At 43.3% G+C, this 19,359-nt stretch overlaps 1 protein-coding gene across 1 annotated transcript in view; it reads right to left on the bottom strand.

The window, feature by feature from the left end:
• USP38 (ubiquitin specific peptidase 38) overlaps nt 1-15,370 on the bottom strand; it is a 50,747-nt gene extending 35,377 nt beyond the window's left edge. The window contains exons 1-3 of the mRNA XM_073642257.1: nt 15,154-15,370; nt 5,198-5,905; nt 2,141-2,276 (exon numbers count right to left, since the gene is read on the bottom strand). Of these exons, the coding sequence (XP_073498358.1) occupies nt 2,141-2,276; nt 5,198-5,879 (818 nt within the window). The 5' untranslated portion in view covers nt 5,880-5,905; nt 15,154-15,370. The remainder of the gene's footprint in view (nt 1-2,140; nt 2,277-5,197; nt 5,906-15,153) is intronic.
• Nucleotides 15,371-19,359: the final 3,989 nt, after the last annotated feature.

The following is a 19,359-nucleotide window of genomic DNA, read 5'->3' as shown; positions in this document are numbered from 1 at the left end:
GTGATTGCACAGAGGTATCACAAGCAATTTACTGCACTGCACTTTATTTATGTGGCCACTTGACTCTAGAGAAGAAGTAGTTAACTGTATTGCACTTTATATAGGACTATCCAGTCCTTTTTTTTCCTGATATACACTGCTCAAAAAAATAAAGGGAACATCACACAACATAACACATCCTAGATCTGAATGAATGAAATATTCTCATTGAATACTTTGTTCTGTACAAAGTTGAATGTGCTGACAACAAAATCACACAAAAATCATCAATGGAAATCAAATTTATTAACCAATGAAGGCCTGGATTTGGAGTCACTCCCAAAATTAAAGTGGAAAAACACATTACAGGCTGATCCAACTTTGATGTAATGTCCTTAAAACAAGTCAAAATGAGGCTCAGTATTGTGTGTGGCCTCTACGTGCCTGTGTGACCTCCCCACAACGCCTGGGCATGCTCCTGATGAGGTTGCAGATGGTTTCCTGTGGGATCTCCTCCCAGACCTGGACTAAAGCATCCGCCAACTCCTGGACAGTCTGTGGTGCAATGTGACGTTGGTGGATGGAGTGAGACATGATGTCCCAGATGTGCTCAATCGGATTCAGGTCTGGGGAACGGGCGGGCCAGTCCATAGCTTCAATGCCTTCATCTTGCAGGAACTGCTGACACACTCCAGCCACATGAGGTCTGGCACTGTCCTGCATTAGGAGGAACCCAGGGCCAACCGCACCAGTATATGGTCTCACAAGGGGTCTGAGGATCTCATCTCGGTACCTAATGGCAGTCAGGCTACCTCGGGTAGCACATGGAGGGCTGTGCAGCCCTCCAAAGAAATGCCACTCTACACCATTACTGACCCACTGCCAAACCAGTCATGCTGAAGGATGTTGCAGGCAGCAGATCGCTCTCCACGGCGTCTCCTGGTGGCGCCTCCAGAATCTGGACACTATGCTGACAGACACAGCAAATCTTCCTGCCACAGCTCGCATTGATGCGCCATCCTGGATGAACTGCACTACCTGAGCAACTTCTGTGGGTTGTAGAGTCCGTCTCATGCTACCACGAGTGTGAAAGCACAAAGAACATTTAAAAGTGACCAAAACATCAGCCAGAAAGCATTGGTACTGTGATGTGGTCTGTGGTCCCCACCTGCAGAACCACTCCTTTATTGAGGGTGTCTTGATAATTGGCAATAATTTCCATCTATTGTCTATTCCATTTGCACAACAGCATGTGAAATTGATTGTCAATCAGTGTTGCTTCCTAAGTGGACAGTTTGATTTCACAGAAGTTTGATTTACTTGGAGTTATATTCTGTTGTTTAAGTGTTCCCTTTATTTTTTTGAGCAGTGTATTTATTTGGTTCATGTTACATTATGGCACTATATGAATATTATATTGGGGAAAGATCTTCATCATTTCTCTGAATGACATAGTAACTATGCATCTGTTCTCTTTTTAATATGGGGGAATACAGTCCTTTTCTGAATTAATAAAGGTTTAAATTTAATAGAGTGTGCATTCGCTTCCTTTTCTCTGTAGGTTTTTGTTGTGCCTGCACTTATCTTTTGGGCCATATATTGAGATTCTTTATTTCTAAATGTCTATAGTCTGATAACAGCCCTGGTCCTGGGTCCAGACAGCTACACTTCAGCCCTGCGCTCCTCCTTTACAGTTCCAGCATTGGCACATCCTCCGTGATGGGTGTGAAATGAGCTGGTCTAGCTACTCAAATAGGCAGTCAGCCAGCCCCCTTCACACAGCACTTTCCAGTGCAGACTCAGAACTGGAAGTGACTGGGACTGTTAGGCGTTTTGTTTTTTTTCCTCGCCTTCTTTCACGAACCATAACTTTTTAATTTTTCCATCAACACAGACGTGTGAGGGCTTGTTTTTTTGCGGGACAAGTTGTAGTTTTGAATGGCACAGATTATTTTACTATAAAATATAAAGCAAATGGCAAAAAAAAGTTACCAGTGTGATGATAATCAATCTACTTGATAGGTCTAGTTGAGTGAAACATTTTAGAGTACTGGTTAAATTGTGGTAAAGTTGCCATTAATACCAAATATTTTGCTCCTATTGAGCCATAACCTATAATGTAGTGCTGTCCGTCCTGACAGCGATTACTGATGTGCTGTACCTGCACAGAGCCTGGGTCATGCTTGCATCCTTTACATTAGGATCCGTGGTCAAACTTCTGATGAGGACAGTGATCATCTGTAAAGGAATATGCTGTACCAGGCTGGCCAAGGCAACAGATGGTTCAAAGGAAGCATCTGAAACAAAACATCCCCAAATAGAAATATTAAGCAACAGTGTGAATACAGCAAAGCGGTACAGACTGGATAGACACAAAGAACATGTGTAAGACAGGTGCCCACAGAAACTGCACAATCTTAACAGGCAACATAACTAAAGCACAAGTGCACAGACACAAACAAGAAGACTTCTGTAAAGAGGACATGTCACCAAGTCATAAGTGGCCATTTTTTGCTCTTATTTTATTTGCTCCCTTGAATATTCCATTTTTAAAGGGAATCAGTCAGTAGTCATGTGGGTCATAAAAGGTGAATAAAATGACACCTTGATAACTGCAATCTGATGTCTTATTGCAGAGAAATACACATATTTTATACGTAAATCAGCTGATGAGATCTATGGGCCGGACAAGAATCTGCCCCAAGAGATTATTTTCAATGAAAAGGGGCGCTACCAATGTGAGACATGTAATGACTGACACTGCTTTCATAATCATACACTCCTCTGCAGTGAGATGTTAACGCTGTACAGCAGAAGTGAAGTTTGTCTCATTACAAACATTTGCAGCAGCACTTGTCCTCTCATAGTACTTCAGCTTCCATCTCACAGGCAGCTAGTGTGTGTGTGTGTGTGTGGGGGGGGGGGGCAGTACAGCAGAGCTGACAGCACTGCGAGAGAATAACTGCAAACGTGCTTGCTTTGTTTGTAATGAGATATGGTTCAACTCTGCTGCACTGTGTTGTTTATAGTCAGGCACAGCTCTGCAGAGCTGACAACACAGAGCACAAGTGCTGCTGTAAATGTTTGTAATGATACAAAGCTTACCTCTGCTGTACTCTGTGAACTCTGCTGTATTCAATGCTAATTTTTATGCTCTTTACCAAGGTGGCATGGCTCATGGAGTAATAATCAAGAGCAGCCTAAAGACAAGCCCCCTCGAAAAGACCATAAAAATTAGCACTAAATGAAAAGGTCCAATTTCTCTGGAATTGTATGGTTGATGAAAAAAATAAATAAAACAAAAATACTTAAGGGAGTAGTGTAAATAAAATAAGAGCAAAAATTGCCCAGGTAATAGGCCCTCCTTTTATTTAAAGGGAATTTGTCACCAGGTTATTGATACCTCATTTGAGAGCAACATAATATAGGGGCAGAGACCCTGATTCTAGCGATATATCACTTACTGGGCTGCTTACAGCAGTTTTAATAACATCCTTGTTTTATCTGCTGGAGATCAACCAGTTCTCTGAATGCTGAGCTCTGTATAACCCCGCCCACAGCACTGAATGGCAGCTTTCTGTGTACATAGGCAGAAAGCTGCCAATCAGTGGTGAGGGCGGGGTTATACTGAGTACATGAATATGGAGGATTACCTGGCAGCAGGTTTATTAGTTCTCTAGTGATAAAATCTCCTGTAGGAGATTAACAAAACTACACTAAGCAGCCAAGAAAGTACGGCCCGCGGGCCACATGCGGCCCGTCGAGGATGTTTATCCGGCCCGCCAGGTGTTTTTGCCACCGCTGCCTGTCCTGCTTAGCAGACGACAGTTCAATGCCGGCGGGCCCTGTAATCGTGGGCGGAACGACGATGCGGCGAGTAAAGGCGATGCGCTGCCACTCCGGAAGACAGCGCAGTCGACGTGATGACGTCACGCGCCTGTGCCAGAAGTAGACAGAATCGAGCGGGCGCCTATTCAGAGCAGCGGGGGACATAGGTAAGTACTGGTATTTTTTTATTTTTAACACTGGGTCCGGTCTATCATGCATATTGGGGACATTTACCTGCCTATTGGGAACGTATGCTGCCTATTGGGGACATTTACCTGCCTATTGGGGACCTATGCTGCCTATTGTGAACATTTACCTGCCTATTGGGGACATTTACCTGCCTATTGGGGACATTTACCTGCCTATTGGGAACCTATGCTGCCTATTGGGGATATTTACCTGCCTATAAGGAACCTATGCTGCCTATTGGGGATATTTACCTGCCTATTGGGGACTCACGCACCACACCAGTCTGAGCCTGAGGTAATTTGTTAAAGAATGCCTTCTTTCTGTTCTCCAACCAGATCCAGACTAACTGATGCACACTTGCATCACTTGTTACGACTAGCAGTGACAAATATGGAACCGGACATTGACCATCTCATTAGCCAAAAGCAGGCCCATAGTTCCCATTGAAATACCGGTAAGTTTGTTGATTTAACTTTACTTCTTCTTCATTTTAAATATTATATTTGTTGCAGTTTTGTTTTTTTACTTCAAAATAAGATATGTGCAGTGTGCATAGGAATTTGTTCATAGTTTTTTTTTAAACTATATTTCGGCCCTCCAATGGTCTGAGGGACCGTGACCTGGCCCCCTGTTTAAACAGTTTGAGGACCCCTGCTCTACATGATGCTGCTCTCAGATTAGGTGGCAAAAACCTATTGACAAGACTCCCTTTAAGAAGTGTGGACAGTTGATATGAGTGGGCCTGCTTCATAGAGGGAACGGCTTCATGAGGCTACTAGTTATAGACAGGAATCCTGGAGAAGTCTTCCCTCTATGATGTCCACTTTTACTTGGTTTTATTCATTTATTGCATTTTTTTTTAATTTAGTAGTGTAGCTTCATGCCACAAATCTATTGGTAGTTGTAAATAAAAGAGCAGGTAGCTTAGAATACGTTGAAGGTTTAAGCGTACCTACACTCTCATTCTCCCGCAAAGTGAGACCTTATGACATTGTTTACGAACTGGCCAGAGCAGTAGTTGGGGCAGCTACACAGTGTCAGGAAGTATCGCCCAGGGTGCATGTGCAATGTACCACACCAGAATATCTGACTGCTTGGTAGCATATAATATAAGTCTAAGCAGATCACATGCGCATCATCACAGATTTTGCTAACTGGCCAAAAAGGTCTACAGATCAGATCTTTACATATCTTGCCTTACCTGTAGAAGAAATAATGGCAAACACTTCTTGTAAGGAAGGCAGTAAAGTGCATGGCTCAGCCTTCCAGATATTCTGTAGCAAGCTACTAACTTTGGTGACTTGAGAAACATATTCCCGTAATTCCTTCTCCAGTGTTGAAATACATTGAAAATGTCCAATGGTCCTAACTAGCTGCTGGCAGAAGGAGATGGACATTTTACCTTTTGGGACACATTGTACAAAGTCACTCAGAAGCTCACTTAACCTAGCACACAAAAATGCCTCTGGTCTTTCACAGACTATTCTCAGAACTTCCACTTGGAGAACAGCAAAGATATCCAGAACTGAAGGACAACTCATGATCAACTTAAGTCCGCTGTGAATGTAGTCAATAATGCCTACATCTTTACGATCTAAAGACCCATAACCTTCTTGTAAGAGGGTTAAAACAAAATTTCTATTGAAAAAGTTCTCAAATTCTGCACGGTGATATCTTGCATATGCTTCCAAAACCTGGTGCCCGACTTGCTTCTGAAAACAGTCTTCACCCTCCAATACCAATCGGGTGGTCAAGGAGAACATAGCTTTGCATTGCTCCTCATTGATTGAGTTCTCAGCAGATTCAACAACCTTTTTGACGATAACTTTCTTCAGGTTTAAAGGATGAGAAGATGTCACTAAACCTTCCAAAATCTTGTCCATTTTGACCAAAAAAGCAAGACTTGCATCTAAAAAGAATAAAAAGAAAACCAACATTTAGCTGTGTCATGAAGTCACTTCCATATGGAGAGATGAGCGGGGCAGGTGCTGATGCCACCAACACCTGCAAGGAGGAGTACTAAGTGGAAGTGAGGTGAGCAGGTCTAACCTGTAAAGATATGACAATTGACAGAATCCCTACTTGGGTGTCAAGTGGCAGTCATTATGGTTTTGATTCATGTACCAAGTTCTAGCAATGTTGTGACAATATAATCAGGAGCTTACAACTGATATGTGGACACAAGCGACTCCAGAGCCACTGGTTGGGAGGACACTACCCCTTAGCGATGGCTGTTGTACATGTACGCAGCCATTAGCCATCTCTACATGGAGCAGGCTCAGGAGCTGAGTATGCACCATACAGCGCAGTTGTCGGCTTGTACACATCCGGCTCCAGTGAGTAACTAATGTGATCAGTGATAATTAATCAGTCTAACCACTTAAATGCATTTAAAAGGCCTTGAAGACTGGTGTTCATGTCTCCCCCCACCACGTGACTTGATTATGGGGCGTAGATAGGTTGCGATGGAAGCTAGACAAACAAGAAATTGCAAGTTCAAGTCCTAATACAGTGGTGGCCAAAAGTATTGGCACCCCTGCAATTCTATCAGATAATACTCAGTTTCTTCCTGAAAATGATTGCAATCACAAATTCTTTGGTATTATTATCTTCATTTAATTTGCTTGCAAGGAAAAAACACAAAAGAGAATGAAGCAAAAATCAAATCATTGATCATTTCACACAAAACTCCAAAAATGGGCCGGACAAAAGTATTGGCACCCTCAGCCTAATACTTGGTTGCACAACCTTTAGCCAAAATAACTGCGAACAACCGCTTCCGGTAACCATCAATGAGTTTCTTACAATGCTCTGCTGGAATTGTAGACCATTCTTCTTTGGCCAACTGCTCCAGGTCCCTGATATTTGAAGGGTGCCTTCTCCAACCTGCCATTTTGAGATCTCTCCACGGGTGTTCTATGGGATTCAGGTCTGGACTCATTGCTGGCCACCTTAGAAGTCTCCAGTGCTTTCTCTCAAACCATTTTATAGTGCTTTTGGAAGTGTGTTTTGGGTCATTGTCCTGCTGGAAGACCCATGACCTCTGAGGGAGACCCAGCTTTCTCACACTGGGCCCTACATTATGCTGCAAAATTTGTTGGTAGTCTTCAGACTTCATAATGCCATGCACACGGTCAAGCAGTCCAGTGCCAGAGGCAGCAAAGCAACCCCAAAACATCAGGGAACCTCCGCCATGTTTGACTGTAGGGCACATGTTCTTTTCTTTGAATGCCTCTTTTTTTTTCCTGTACACTCTATGTTGATGCTTTTTCCCCAAAAAGCTCTACTTTTGTCTCATCTGACCAGAGAACATTCTTCCAAAACGTTTTAGGTTTCTCAGGTAAGTTTTGGCAAACTCCAGCCTCGCTTTTTAATGTCTCGGGGTAAGAAGTGGGGTCTTCCTGGGTATCCTACCATACAGTCCCTTTTCATTCAGACGCCGATGAATAGTACGGGTTGACACTGTTGTACCCTCGGACTGCAGGGCAGCTTGAACTTGTTTGGATGTTAGTCGAGGTTCTTTATCCACCATCCGCACAATCTTGCGTTGAAATCTCTCGTCAATTTTTCTTTTCCGTCCACATCTAGGGAGGTTAGCCACAGTGCCATGGGCTTTAAACTTCTTGATGACACTGCGCACGGAAGACACAGGAACATTCAGGTCTTTGGAGATGGACTTGTAGCCTTGAGATTGCTCATGCTTCCTCACAATTTGGTTTCTCAAGTCCTCAGACAGTTCTTTGGTCTTCTTTCTTCTCTCCATGCTCAATGTGGTACACACAAGGACACAGGACAGAAGTTGAGTCAACTTTAATCCATGTTAACTGGCTGCAAGTGTGATTTAGTTATTGCCAACACCTGTTAGGTGCCACAGGTAAGTTACAGGTGCTGTTAATTACACCTGTAGAAGCATCACTTGATTTTTCAAACAGTGCCAATACTTTTGTCCACCCCCTTTTTTAGGTTTGGTGTGGAATTATATCCAATTTGGCTTTAGGACAATTCTTTTTGTGTTTTTTCATTGAAGACAAATTAAATGAAGAGAATAATACCAAAGAATTTGTGATTGCAATCATTTTCAGGAAGAAACTGAGTATTATCTGACAGAATTGCAGGGGTGCCAATAGTTTTGGCCACCACTGTAGAATGAGAAAAAAATGACAAAAAAAGAAAAACATTTGTAAACAAATGTATAAAAGTTTACATCACCCACCTCCCCCTCCCAAGTGTAAAATGAGAAGTAAAAAATAAAAGAAAAACCTGACATTTGGTAAAGCTGTGTGCAGAATTGTCCAAATTAAAAATATATAAACATATTTATTTCATATGGTGCCCGCTGAAACATACAAAAAAAATATCAACACATCAGAATAAGAGTTTTTTTGGTTGCTATACTCCCCACCAAAAATGCAATGAAAAACATATGTCCCCCAACATAAGGGATGACATGTGGAAAAGTCCAACGCTGTCAATATCCTCGTTTACCAAAAATGCAGAAATACCTGTGAATCAACACAAATATCGAATACCACGAATGCTACAGAGATTCCGATAGATTGATATCCACCACGTATCTAGATTGAAAACATTTGCAAGGAAAAGTAAGTCAACCCTTTAGAATTACATTTATTTCTGCATTGATTACTAATAAAATTCAGTCTGATTATTATCCGAGAGTCAATTATAGACAAACACAATAGAACTAATAACACCCAAAGAGATGTACAAAGTACGTCTTTGTGCAAACTCCCCAAGGGCAGGAGAAAAACAAGAAATGTGTAGTTGCCAAGTCTCAGTCCTGAAAGCTGTTGAGAAGCCGTCGCATGTCCTGAGGAGGACTGTGCTCACAAGGTACCCCAGAAATATTCATGGCCTGAAATACATTAGCAGGGAGGAAGGATTTCTTCTTCTTCATTGTGCAACTCTTATTTACAACTTTAAAATACATTTGGTGAAGGCGATCACTGCTAAAGGGCTTCTAGAGGTTAGTGACCCCTCCCGACGTGGGGGGGGAGTAGTATGTCACAACTCAGGTGCCGATGTATGGAGCGGGATCAGGAGAAAAGTACTTGTCATACCTTGGAGATCATATCATCTTCCTGTAACAGCAGCAAGCTACAGTTCGACCATTCAAATGCCGTAATAATGGCATATAAATAGCACAATTGTGGGGTGTCAATGAGTTGAAGGCCCCATCCAAGTCCTATGAAGCCCAACTTGTAGGCATCATAAGAGAACTAGTCATTTTCATAATATACACCAACACATTAGTATATAGATGCTATTTTTTAGATTTGGCAGGGTGGGAAGGACCTTCTACAGCAGTTCATGGAGCAGCTTAATATGAATTTGTTTAATACCAAACTTATTAAGGCAATAAGAGAAGAGTGGAATTTCTTGATATCCTTATTGATATAGACTCAAATTCACAATTACGTCAGACGTTTACTGAAAACCCACCTTATTGCATGCTACATCTAGTCATCATCTCACTACTATAAAGGCCATTACAGTCAGACAATTCCTCAGAATGAAATGGATATGTTCAACTTACCCTAAATTTGAAGTACAAGCGGAAGATCTTAAAAGTAGATTTTGACATAGAGGAGGCTATAGTAATAGATGTATCAAAAACAGTTATACTTGTGCTAAAAAACTTCACACGATTTTTTGCTTCGATCCTCAGCCGAGAAGAGGACTGACAATAAGGCGCTATTCATTTCGACATTCAATGGAGAGTGGGATTCCCTGAGAACAATCTTACGACGACACTGGCAGATTTTAAAAACAGAATCTACTTTGGCAAAATATCTGATTTTCCCCCAATGACGTCTAGAAAAAGTAAGAATTTAAAAGATCTGTTAGTTCAAAGCCATTATCTTCGACAAATGTGAACATGTGACTGACGGGCTGTTCATAAAAGGACGTCATCGGATTGTAGCCACATCCCCTGAGGAAGCGAGTGACACGAAACGCGCGTTGGGGAAATGGAGTGATGTGTTCCTGGATATTAAAATGAGTAATCAACTTCTCTCATTTACTCGCTTTGGCTAGCATAAATGTGATACCACTCTTCATATTGGTCTATTATAGAACTGGAAATGACTATGATCCACTATGCATATGAATACTTAGTGGTTAGTCACCGTTTAGATAGATAGATAGATATCTACACATACACACACACATACAGTACAGACCAAAAGTTTGCACACCTTCTCATTTAAAGATTTTTCTGTATTTTCATGACTATGGAAATTGTACATTCACACTGAAGGCATCAAAACTATGAATTAACACATGTGGAATTATATACTTAACAAAAAAGTGTGAAACAACTGAAAATATGTCTTATATTCTAGGTTCTTCAAAGTAGCCACCTTTTGCTTTGATGACTGCTTTGCACACTCTTGGCATTCTCTTGTCCATAAAAGTCTGATGGATCAAAAGATAAAATTATTTAATACATAAGGTAAAACCGGTAAAGAGAAAAAAAATCTAAGTGCTAGAATTCTGGGATATTTTTTCAGTCGCCGCATCTCCCTAAAAATGTAATAACAAGTGATTAAAACATCATACAGGTGCATCTCACTAAAAAGTTAATTTATTTCAGTTCTTCAATACAAAAAGTGAAACTCATCTATTTTATATAGTCATTACAAACAGAGTGATCTATTTCAAGTGTTTATTTCTGTTAATCTTGATAATTATGGCTTACAGCCAATGAAAACACAAAAGTCATTATCTCAGTAAATTACAATAATTAACAGAAAACACCTGCAAGGCTTCCTAAGCATTTAAAAAGGTCCCTTAGTCTGTTTCAGTAGGCTCCACAATCATGCAATCATGGGGAAGACTGCTGACTTGACATATGTCCAGCAGGCAGTCATTGACACCCTCCACAAGGTCCCAGAGTTCCAATTTTCATAAGGAAATCAAGGTCCCAGAGTCTGGAGGAAGAGTGGAGAGGCACACAATCCAAGCTGCTTGAGGTCTAGTGTGAAGTTTCCACAATCAGTGATGGTTTGGGGAGCCATGTCATCTGCTGGTGTAGGTCCACTGTGTTTTATCAAGACCAAAGTCAGCACAGCCGTCTACCAGGAAAGTTTAGAGCACTTCATGCTTCCCTCTGCCGACAAGCTTTTTGGAGATGGAAATTTCATTCTCCTGCAGGACTTGGCACCTGTCCACACTGCCAAAAGTACCAATACCTGGTTTAAAAACAACAGTATCACTGTGCTTGATTGGCCAGCAAATTCGCCTGACCTTAACCCCATAGAGAATCTAAGGGATATTGTCAAGAGGAAGATGAGAGACACCAGACCCAACAATGCAGATGAGCTGAAGGCTGCTATCAAAGCCACCTGGGCTTCCATAACACCTCAGCAGTGCCACAGGCTGATCGCCTCCATGCCACGCCGCATTGATGTAGTAATTGATGCAAAAGGAGCCCCGACCAAGTATTGAGTGCATTTACTGAATATCATTTCAGTAGTCAACATTTCGGATTTTAAAAACATTTTTCAAGCTGGTGTTATAAAGTATCCTAATTTACTGAGATATTGACTTTTGTGTTTTCATTGGCTGTAAGCCATAATCATCAACATTAACAGAAATAAACACTTGAAATAGATCACTGTTAGTAATGACTCTATATAATATAGGAGTTTCATTTTTTGTATTGAAGAACTGAAATAAACTAAATTTCTGATGATATTCTAATTTAGTGAGAGGCACCTGTATGTAACCCAAATTGGCATCCAAAAGAAGTCAGCTTGCTACGGAAAAAACAAGCTCACACAGATCCATCAACGATAAAATAAAAGAGTCACAGGTCTCAAAGTGGTGATAAAAAAAAAAGCTAAGGTTTGTAAGTAAGTTTTTTTAAAAAAAATCTATCTATAAATCTATCTACACTCACACGTGCTTGGTATCACTGAAATTGTACTGACCTGGGGAAATATGCTGGCAGGTATTTCAACCCCTTAGTGACCAGACCAATTTTTTTAAATCTGACCAGTCTCACTTAATGCAGTAATAACTCTGGAATGCTTCAACATGTCCCATTGCTTTTGAGACTGTTTTTTTGTGACACTTTATAATAATGGTAAATGTAGGATGATATTGTTATAAATAAATGCAAAACATATCAGAAATGTGACAAAAAAAAATAAAAAAATTTGCAATTTTCAAACTTTGAATGATTATCCCTTTAATCCCAATAGTCATATCACACAAAAACTAATAAATAACACTTCCCTCATGTCTGCTTTACATCAGCACCATTTGTAAAATGTTGCTTTATTTTGTTAGCATTTTAGAGGGGTTATAAATGCAGCAGTAATTTTTCATTTTTTTAAGGAAATTTACAAAACTTATTTTTTTAGGGACCTGAGCAGTTTTGAAGTGACTTTGGGGATCCTATATATTAGAAACCTTCCAAAAGTGATACCATTTTAAAAACTGCACCCCTCACAGTATTCAAAATTGCTTTCAGCTCGATCATTAACCCTTCAGGTGCTTTTCAGAAATTAATGAAAAGTGGCATGACAGGACTGAAAAAGTTTATTTTTACCACCTAAATGTTGATAACTTTTGATCAGGTCACTATAGCCGGCAGACTCTAAGGCGGTTATTTGATCATGAACTGCCATAGTAAATCAGGACCACACAACCAAGATACAGGGTGCCAATGGGGTAAAAGAGGAACCCCCCCCCTGCACTCTGTTAACCATTTAGAAGCTATAGTCACTATTGACAGCAGCATCTAAGGGGTTAAATGGCCATGGTCGGTGCCAACACTTATCATGGCTGATGCAGCAAGCTGTCAACGATAGTGTACAGCTAAAGGATTGTCACCTGTCGGGGGACGCTAGTCTCATATCTCACAGGTCAGTAAAAACACGTATTGGTGGTCACTAAGGGGTTAATGAACACCATAAAAACATGACCAAAAACAGAAAAGCAAAAGCAGAATTGTGTTTTATAACACTGAAAGTGGATTTTTGTTGTAGGGTACAGTATAATGTATAGTAAAATGAACAGAGCCATGTAAAACTAGAACTCAGCCCACAAAAAAACAAACCCTCATGGCTATGTCGACAGAAAAATAAAGATGTTTGGTTCTTGAAAGATGAGGGAGGGGGGGGGGGCACAAAAGCTCAAAAAAGGGAAGAAAAATAAATAAAAATCACCTGCTTATGAAGGGGTTAATTTCTGGCTGGGGTGCACTAACTTTCTCTGAGCACTGTGGACATTTAAGATGCATTTGCACTGAAAGATTATCATGTGTTGTCAGTTTAGTTTGTGATCTTCTATCATTAACAATCACGTCACACTTTACTAGTGGTAAATGCAGGAATCTAGGGAATTCCAAAGGGTTCACTTAATTTTTCTGGCAAGTGTACCTATATAAGGTTAGCTACTGCTCTTGCGCCATACTGTCACATAGTAAGTGTTGCACAATGAACACTGCAGCAGTGACAAGAGGAAATACACAACCGTGTGGGCACCGGGCCAAAAAATGGAAATAGAACATGAAGGTTTGTGTACAATGGCCGCCATACACAGACCTGGCCTGAGCGATCCTTTATAAGTAGAAGATATACAACACTATCAGGGCAGAGCCACTTCATTCATAGACACAGGCTGACCATCCATTGCTTATTTCCTGCAGATTGTATAACGCCAGCATATTCTGCAGCGCTATACACAGGCTAGTCACTGGCATCATGAGCAGGTACAGGTGAGCAGGCCGACTCCTGGGAACCAAAGCCTCTAAAACTAAAGATATCGGTACACCTTCAATGGCTGACATCTATTCCAGCTGACCCCGTACACGTGAGCGTTTTCAACGGGGAATGAGCAGCTACCAGGGGGAGCTCTACTACATATTCATGTGTATGCTCTTATGTCAGAATACTGACTTGCCTCCTATTTTACATACTGCGTCTAGTAGTGCGGGGCTAGGTAAAATAGGAAGTAGGTCAGTGAAGGCACAGTCAGCTGCCATAAGAGCATACAGATGAATACATGAGCAGAGCACGAGATTGAGGTTCCCCCACAGGCCCCCCGGAGCACGAGCATATCATTATCTCCAAACTGATAGCAAAGATTACACAAGAACCACAGGACAGATGTCATCAACCAAGGTATCATTTTACTCAGTGTAATGTCGCCCACCTGACAGTGTATGTGGTTTACTGAGCACAATCGTGCTGACAGGTGCGCTTTAAAATTCAACACCCTTTTTTCACCCTGATCTCTTTCGGGGAAGTGTCGGTTGACCCTCATAGATATAAGATACTCGGGCCGGTCTTGTTTAAATCAGCAGCAAGACTTTTCTCTAAAGTGCACGAGGGCATTAAAGAGGTTGTGCAATCCTTTATGAATGTGCCAAAGTAGCTACATAAAAAAAACAAAAAAATAAACTTTCCTCCTGGACCACGCTGCTCCTCAGCTCTCAACCCTGTGTCCCCCACCGGTCTCCTAACATAAACAATGTCACATGACCGCTGCCGCCTGATGGCTGAGAGGGGCACGGGGCTGGGGGGAGGCACGGGGCTGAGGGGAGCATGGGGGTCACAGGGCTGAGAGCAGCTGAGGGGGTCACAGGGCTGAGAGGGGCATGGGGGTCACAGGGCTGAGAGGGGCATCGGGTGGGGGGGTCACAGAGCTGAGAGGGGCACGAGGCTGAGAGAGAAGGAGGGAGGCACAGCGCTGAGGGGGTCAAGGAGCTGAGAGCGGCACAGGGCTGAGGGGAGCATGGGGGTCACAGAGTTGAGAGCAGCTGAGGGGGTCACACGGCTGAGGGGGGCACAGGGCGGAGGAGGGAGGGGAGCATAGACTTATTTTATGTAGCACCTTAGGGCCGGTCATACAGGGCAATCCACTAGTGGACAATCCTTTTAAGGCTTTAGTTTAGGAGCCCATCAGGGAATATATGGTGAAGGCCCCGTGCTGTGGGGCTGACAGCAGGGAGCTCGGCTGCCATCCCAGCACTCCCTCATACTGAGGTGATGAGAGCTCCTCCTGCACAATGCCGGCCAGCACACAGCAGGCTCAGCACTACCGTCACTGCACGTAGTCCCCAGCGGCCGGGGAGCAGAGCAGCTCTCCGGTCATCCCCTCACCTCTTCCGGCTGCCATTGCACTCACCTGTCACTGACTCGGTACAGCAGGACCTGCAGCATCAGTCGGCAGTAACAGACACAGCGGAGTAGAAGTCACTCAGCTACAATATCGGTCACAGGTAATCGCCACTAGTCACTGCTCCTACACACAGCGCCGCCATATTGTGCGGTAAGTCTCATACCGCGGAAGGACCTTCTGACGTCACATGGTCAGGTGACATCTTCAAGTCATGTGACTGTAAAGCAGGCGGTGTCGTAGTATCAGCCGAGCAGAGGCCGCACTAGTTATTACGACGTCTGTGTACAGGGCGTGATGGAGGCGTCGGCCGGGAGGGTTGAGCCTAGAATGTATGGGCTCCTTCCAGGTCCTGACTACTGCCCATACATTCAGGCTCGCTCACTAGGGAAGACGCTAGAATGTATAGGCTCCTGTCAGGTATATATTATTGGAGGCAGGAGAATGTATGGGCTCCTGTCAGGTATATATTATTGGAGGCAGGAGAATGTATGGGCTCCTGTCAGGTATATATTATTGGAGGCAGCAGAATGTATGGGCTCCTGTCAGGTATATATTATTGGAGGCAGGAGAATGTATGGGCTCCTGTCAGGTATATATTATTGGAGGCAGCAGAATGTATGGGCTCCTGTCAGGTATATATTATTGGAGGCAGGAGAATGTATGGGCTCCTGTCAGGTATATATTATTGGAGGCAGCAGAATGTATGGGCTCCTGTCAGGTATATATTATTGGAGGCAGCAGAATGTATGGGCTCCTACCAGGTATATATTATTGGAGCCTGCAGAATCTATGGGCTCCTGTCAGGTATATATTATTGGAGGCAGCAGAATGTATGGGCTCCTGTCAGGTATATATTATTGGAGGCAGCAGAATGTATGGGCTCCTGTCAGGTATGTATTATTGGATCCAGCAGAATGTATGGGCTCCTACCAGGTATATATTATTGGATCCAGCAGAATGTATGGGCTCCTACCAGGTATATATTATTGGAGCCTGCAGAATGTATGGGCTCCTGTCAGGTAAATATTATTGGAGGCAGGAGAATGTATGGGCTCCTGTCAGGTATATATTATTGGAGGCAGCAGAATCTATGGGCTCCTGTCAGGTATATATTATTGGAGGCAGCAGAATCTATGGGCTCCTACCAGATATATATTATTGGAGGCAGCAGAATCTATGGGCTCCTGTCAGGTATATATTATTGGAGGCAGCAGAATGTATGGGTTCCTGTCAGGTATATATTATTGGAGGCAGCAGAATGTATGGGCTCCTGTCAGGTATATATTATTGGAGGCAGGAGAATGTATGGGCTCCTGTCAGGTATATATTATTGGAGGCAGCAGAATGTATGGGCTCCTGTCAGGTATATATTATTGGAGGCAGGAGAATCTATGGGCTCCTGTCAGGTATATATTATTGGATCCAGCAGAATGTATGGGCTCCTACCAGGTATATATTATTGGAGCCTGCAGAATGTATGGGCTCCTGTCAGGTAAATATTATTGGAGGCAGGAGAATGTATGGGCTCCTGTCAGGTATATATTATTGGAGGCAGCAGAATCTATGGGCTCCTGTCAGGTATATATTATTGGAGGCAGCAGAATCTATGGGCTCCTACCAGATATATATTATTGGAGGCAGCAGAATCTATGGGCTCCTGTCAGGTATATATTATTGGAGGCAGCAGAATGTATGGGTTCCTGTCAGGTATATATTATTGGAGGCAGCAGAATGTATGGGCTCCTGTCAGGTATATATTATTGGAGGCAGGAGAATGTATGGGCTCCTGTCAGGTATATATTATTGGAGGCAGCAGAATGTATGGGCTCCTGTCAGGTATATATTATTGGAGGCAGGAGAATCTATGGGCTCCTGTCAGGTATATATTATTGGATCCAGCAGAATGTATGGGCTCCTACCAGGTATATATTATTGGAGCCTGCAGAATGTATGGGCTCCTGTCAGGTAAATATTATTGGAGGCAGGAGAATGTATGGGCTCCGGCCGACGTCGAGAGCCTTTATACTTGCATTAGCCACGATCTTGGTTTGTCTGCGGCCCGCCTCTTCCTGGGGGGCTCCAACCTGAGCGGCCCTTCCAGAGAATTCATCCTTGAGCTGCTCCAGTTTGTCCTTTGCCATAATTATTTCTTATTTAAAGATAGAATATACCTCCAAATCCGTGGCACGGCGATGGGGGCGGCCCATGTCCCCTCGTATGCCAATCTCTTCCTGGGTGCTTGGGAGAGGGACATCTTTGGTGATGAGGGGACGCAGGGCGCGGTCCATGTCGTGTCATGGATGAGGTATATTGATGACATTTTATTTTTTTTGCCGTGGGACGGTGGAGGAGCTCGACGACTTCATGGCACGTCTAAATTCTAATGATCGTGCTGTGAAGCTGACGTATACTTGCCATCCTAAGCGGATCGAGTTTCTGGATATTACACTTGAAGTGGATTCAGAATATCGTATCCAGACTGACTTGTTCAGAAAGCCTACCTCAGTGAATTCTCTGATACATGCTACATCTGCACATGATTTGTCAACTATTCGGGCTGTCCCGGTTGGACAGTTCCTCAGGGTGAGGCGGATCTGCTCCACAAACTCCAACTTCGAGCAACGGGCCTCCGATTTGGCTGAACGTTTCCGACAACGTGGCTATAGCAATCGATGTATTGGCCGTGGCTATGTGAGGGCCCGTAATACCTCCCGTGACCATCTCATTCATCCCCCTCCCAGACACACACATGGGGGACCGGAGAGGATCCGCTACATCTCTACATTCAATCATGAGTGGGGGGCTATGCGGCGGATCCTCTCTCGGCATTGGAACATTTTGAATGCGGAGCCTTCCCTTCGGGAATACATTGGAGATGCTCCGTGTATGACACCACGACGGTCGAGCACTCTAGGGGAGTTATTAGTTACTAGCCACTATATTCCCCCTACATCTAACCCTTTCGGATCCCGTGGCCCTAGGATGGGTACCTTCCCATGTGGACACTGCTTGGCCTGCACCAATGTCCTACGTAGTACGTCGTTCACGAGCTCTGACGGCTCCCACCATTTTGATATTCGCCACTATGTGTCCTGTAGCACCACACATGTGGTATATTATGCCACATGTGGGTGCGGGTTAATATATGTTGGTTTAACATCTAGGGAGCTACGTATCGGTTCGTGAACACGTCAGGGACATTGGTGCGGCCCGGTTGGCCACTGATCCCCGGGAGATCAAGACACTGCCTCGACATTTCAGGACTGCTCACAATTGTGATCCGCGGTCACTGAAAATACGGGGCATTGATGTGGTTGGCCTGGGCTCTCGGGGTGGGAATGCCAAACGCCTCCTGGCACAAAAGGAGGCGAGGTGGATCATTACCTTGGATACTATGGCGCCACAGGGTCTGAATGAGAGCCTGGGGTTTGCGCCATTTCTTTGATTTGACTCATCCTAGTTCTGCAATTTATCTAATATTCTACCATTTGATTTATTCCATATCCTATTCTTGGACAATGTGATATCTGATGGACCTGATTGATATGCTCTCCTGCGACCCCTGCTGTATATTTTAACATATGGGGGCTTATTTGGTCTTCTGTCTTTTTAATATTTTCTTTATTGATTTTTCATTTTTGCTTATTTTTTTGTCTGTGATTTTTCTTCAAGGACCCCACCTGACCTTTGTTCTGATGTCCAGACATCTGGGATATTGGAGTTTCCTCCACAGCAATTTCTTTGGAGGAGCAACCCACAACGATATATTTGTCTGTTCATCAGTCTGTTGTTTTTTGTTTTTTGCTTTCTTTGTAAATTGTGCTATTGATATGTACTAGTTTCTATATATTTTTTTATCTCTTTCTTTCCCCCCTCCTTTTTTATACTTCTCTACTATTCAATTCCTCTTTAACTATAGTGGCCTGTTACCACTACAGTGGCCATTATATGTTGTTAACCCCTATGTCATCTAGTATATGGATGCTAATGCACGGAGCTGGGGACTGTTACATTGTGATACGGCGAACGGCTGTGATATGCTGTTGTGCGCATGCGCTGGGTGGCTCGCGTCCCTCGTCCTTGCGTCATCTATCTTTATGGCTTTGGCGCGCCTCCCGGATGTGGTCTTGGTGACGCTTCTGGGTTTCGCCCACGTCATGATGGGTGGTGATTATCCCGGCGCATGCGCCGTTCACACCATTCCACTGTCGG

This window comes from Phyllobates terribilis, unplaced genomic scaffold (genome assembly GCF_046119375.1).
Source record: "Phyllobates terribilis strain yellow unplaced genomic scaffold, ASM4611937v1 Scaffold_1__5_contigs__length_1240528914, whole genome shotgun sequence".
Taxonomy (NCBI): Eukaryota; Metazoa; Chordata; class Amphibia; order Anura; family Dendrobatidae; genus Phyllobates; species Phyllobates terribilis.
Note: the sequence above shows the minus strand (reverse complement) of the source record. Positions and strands in the feature narration are given on the sequence as shown.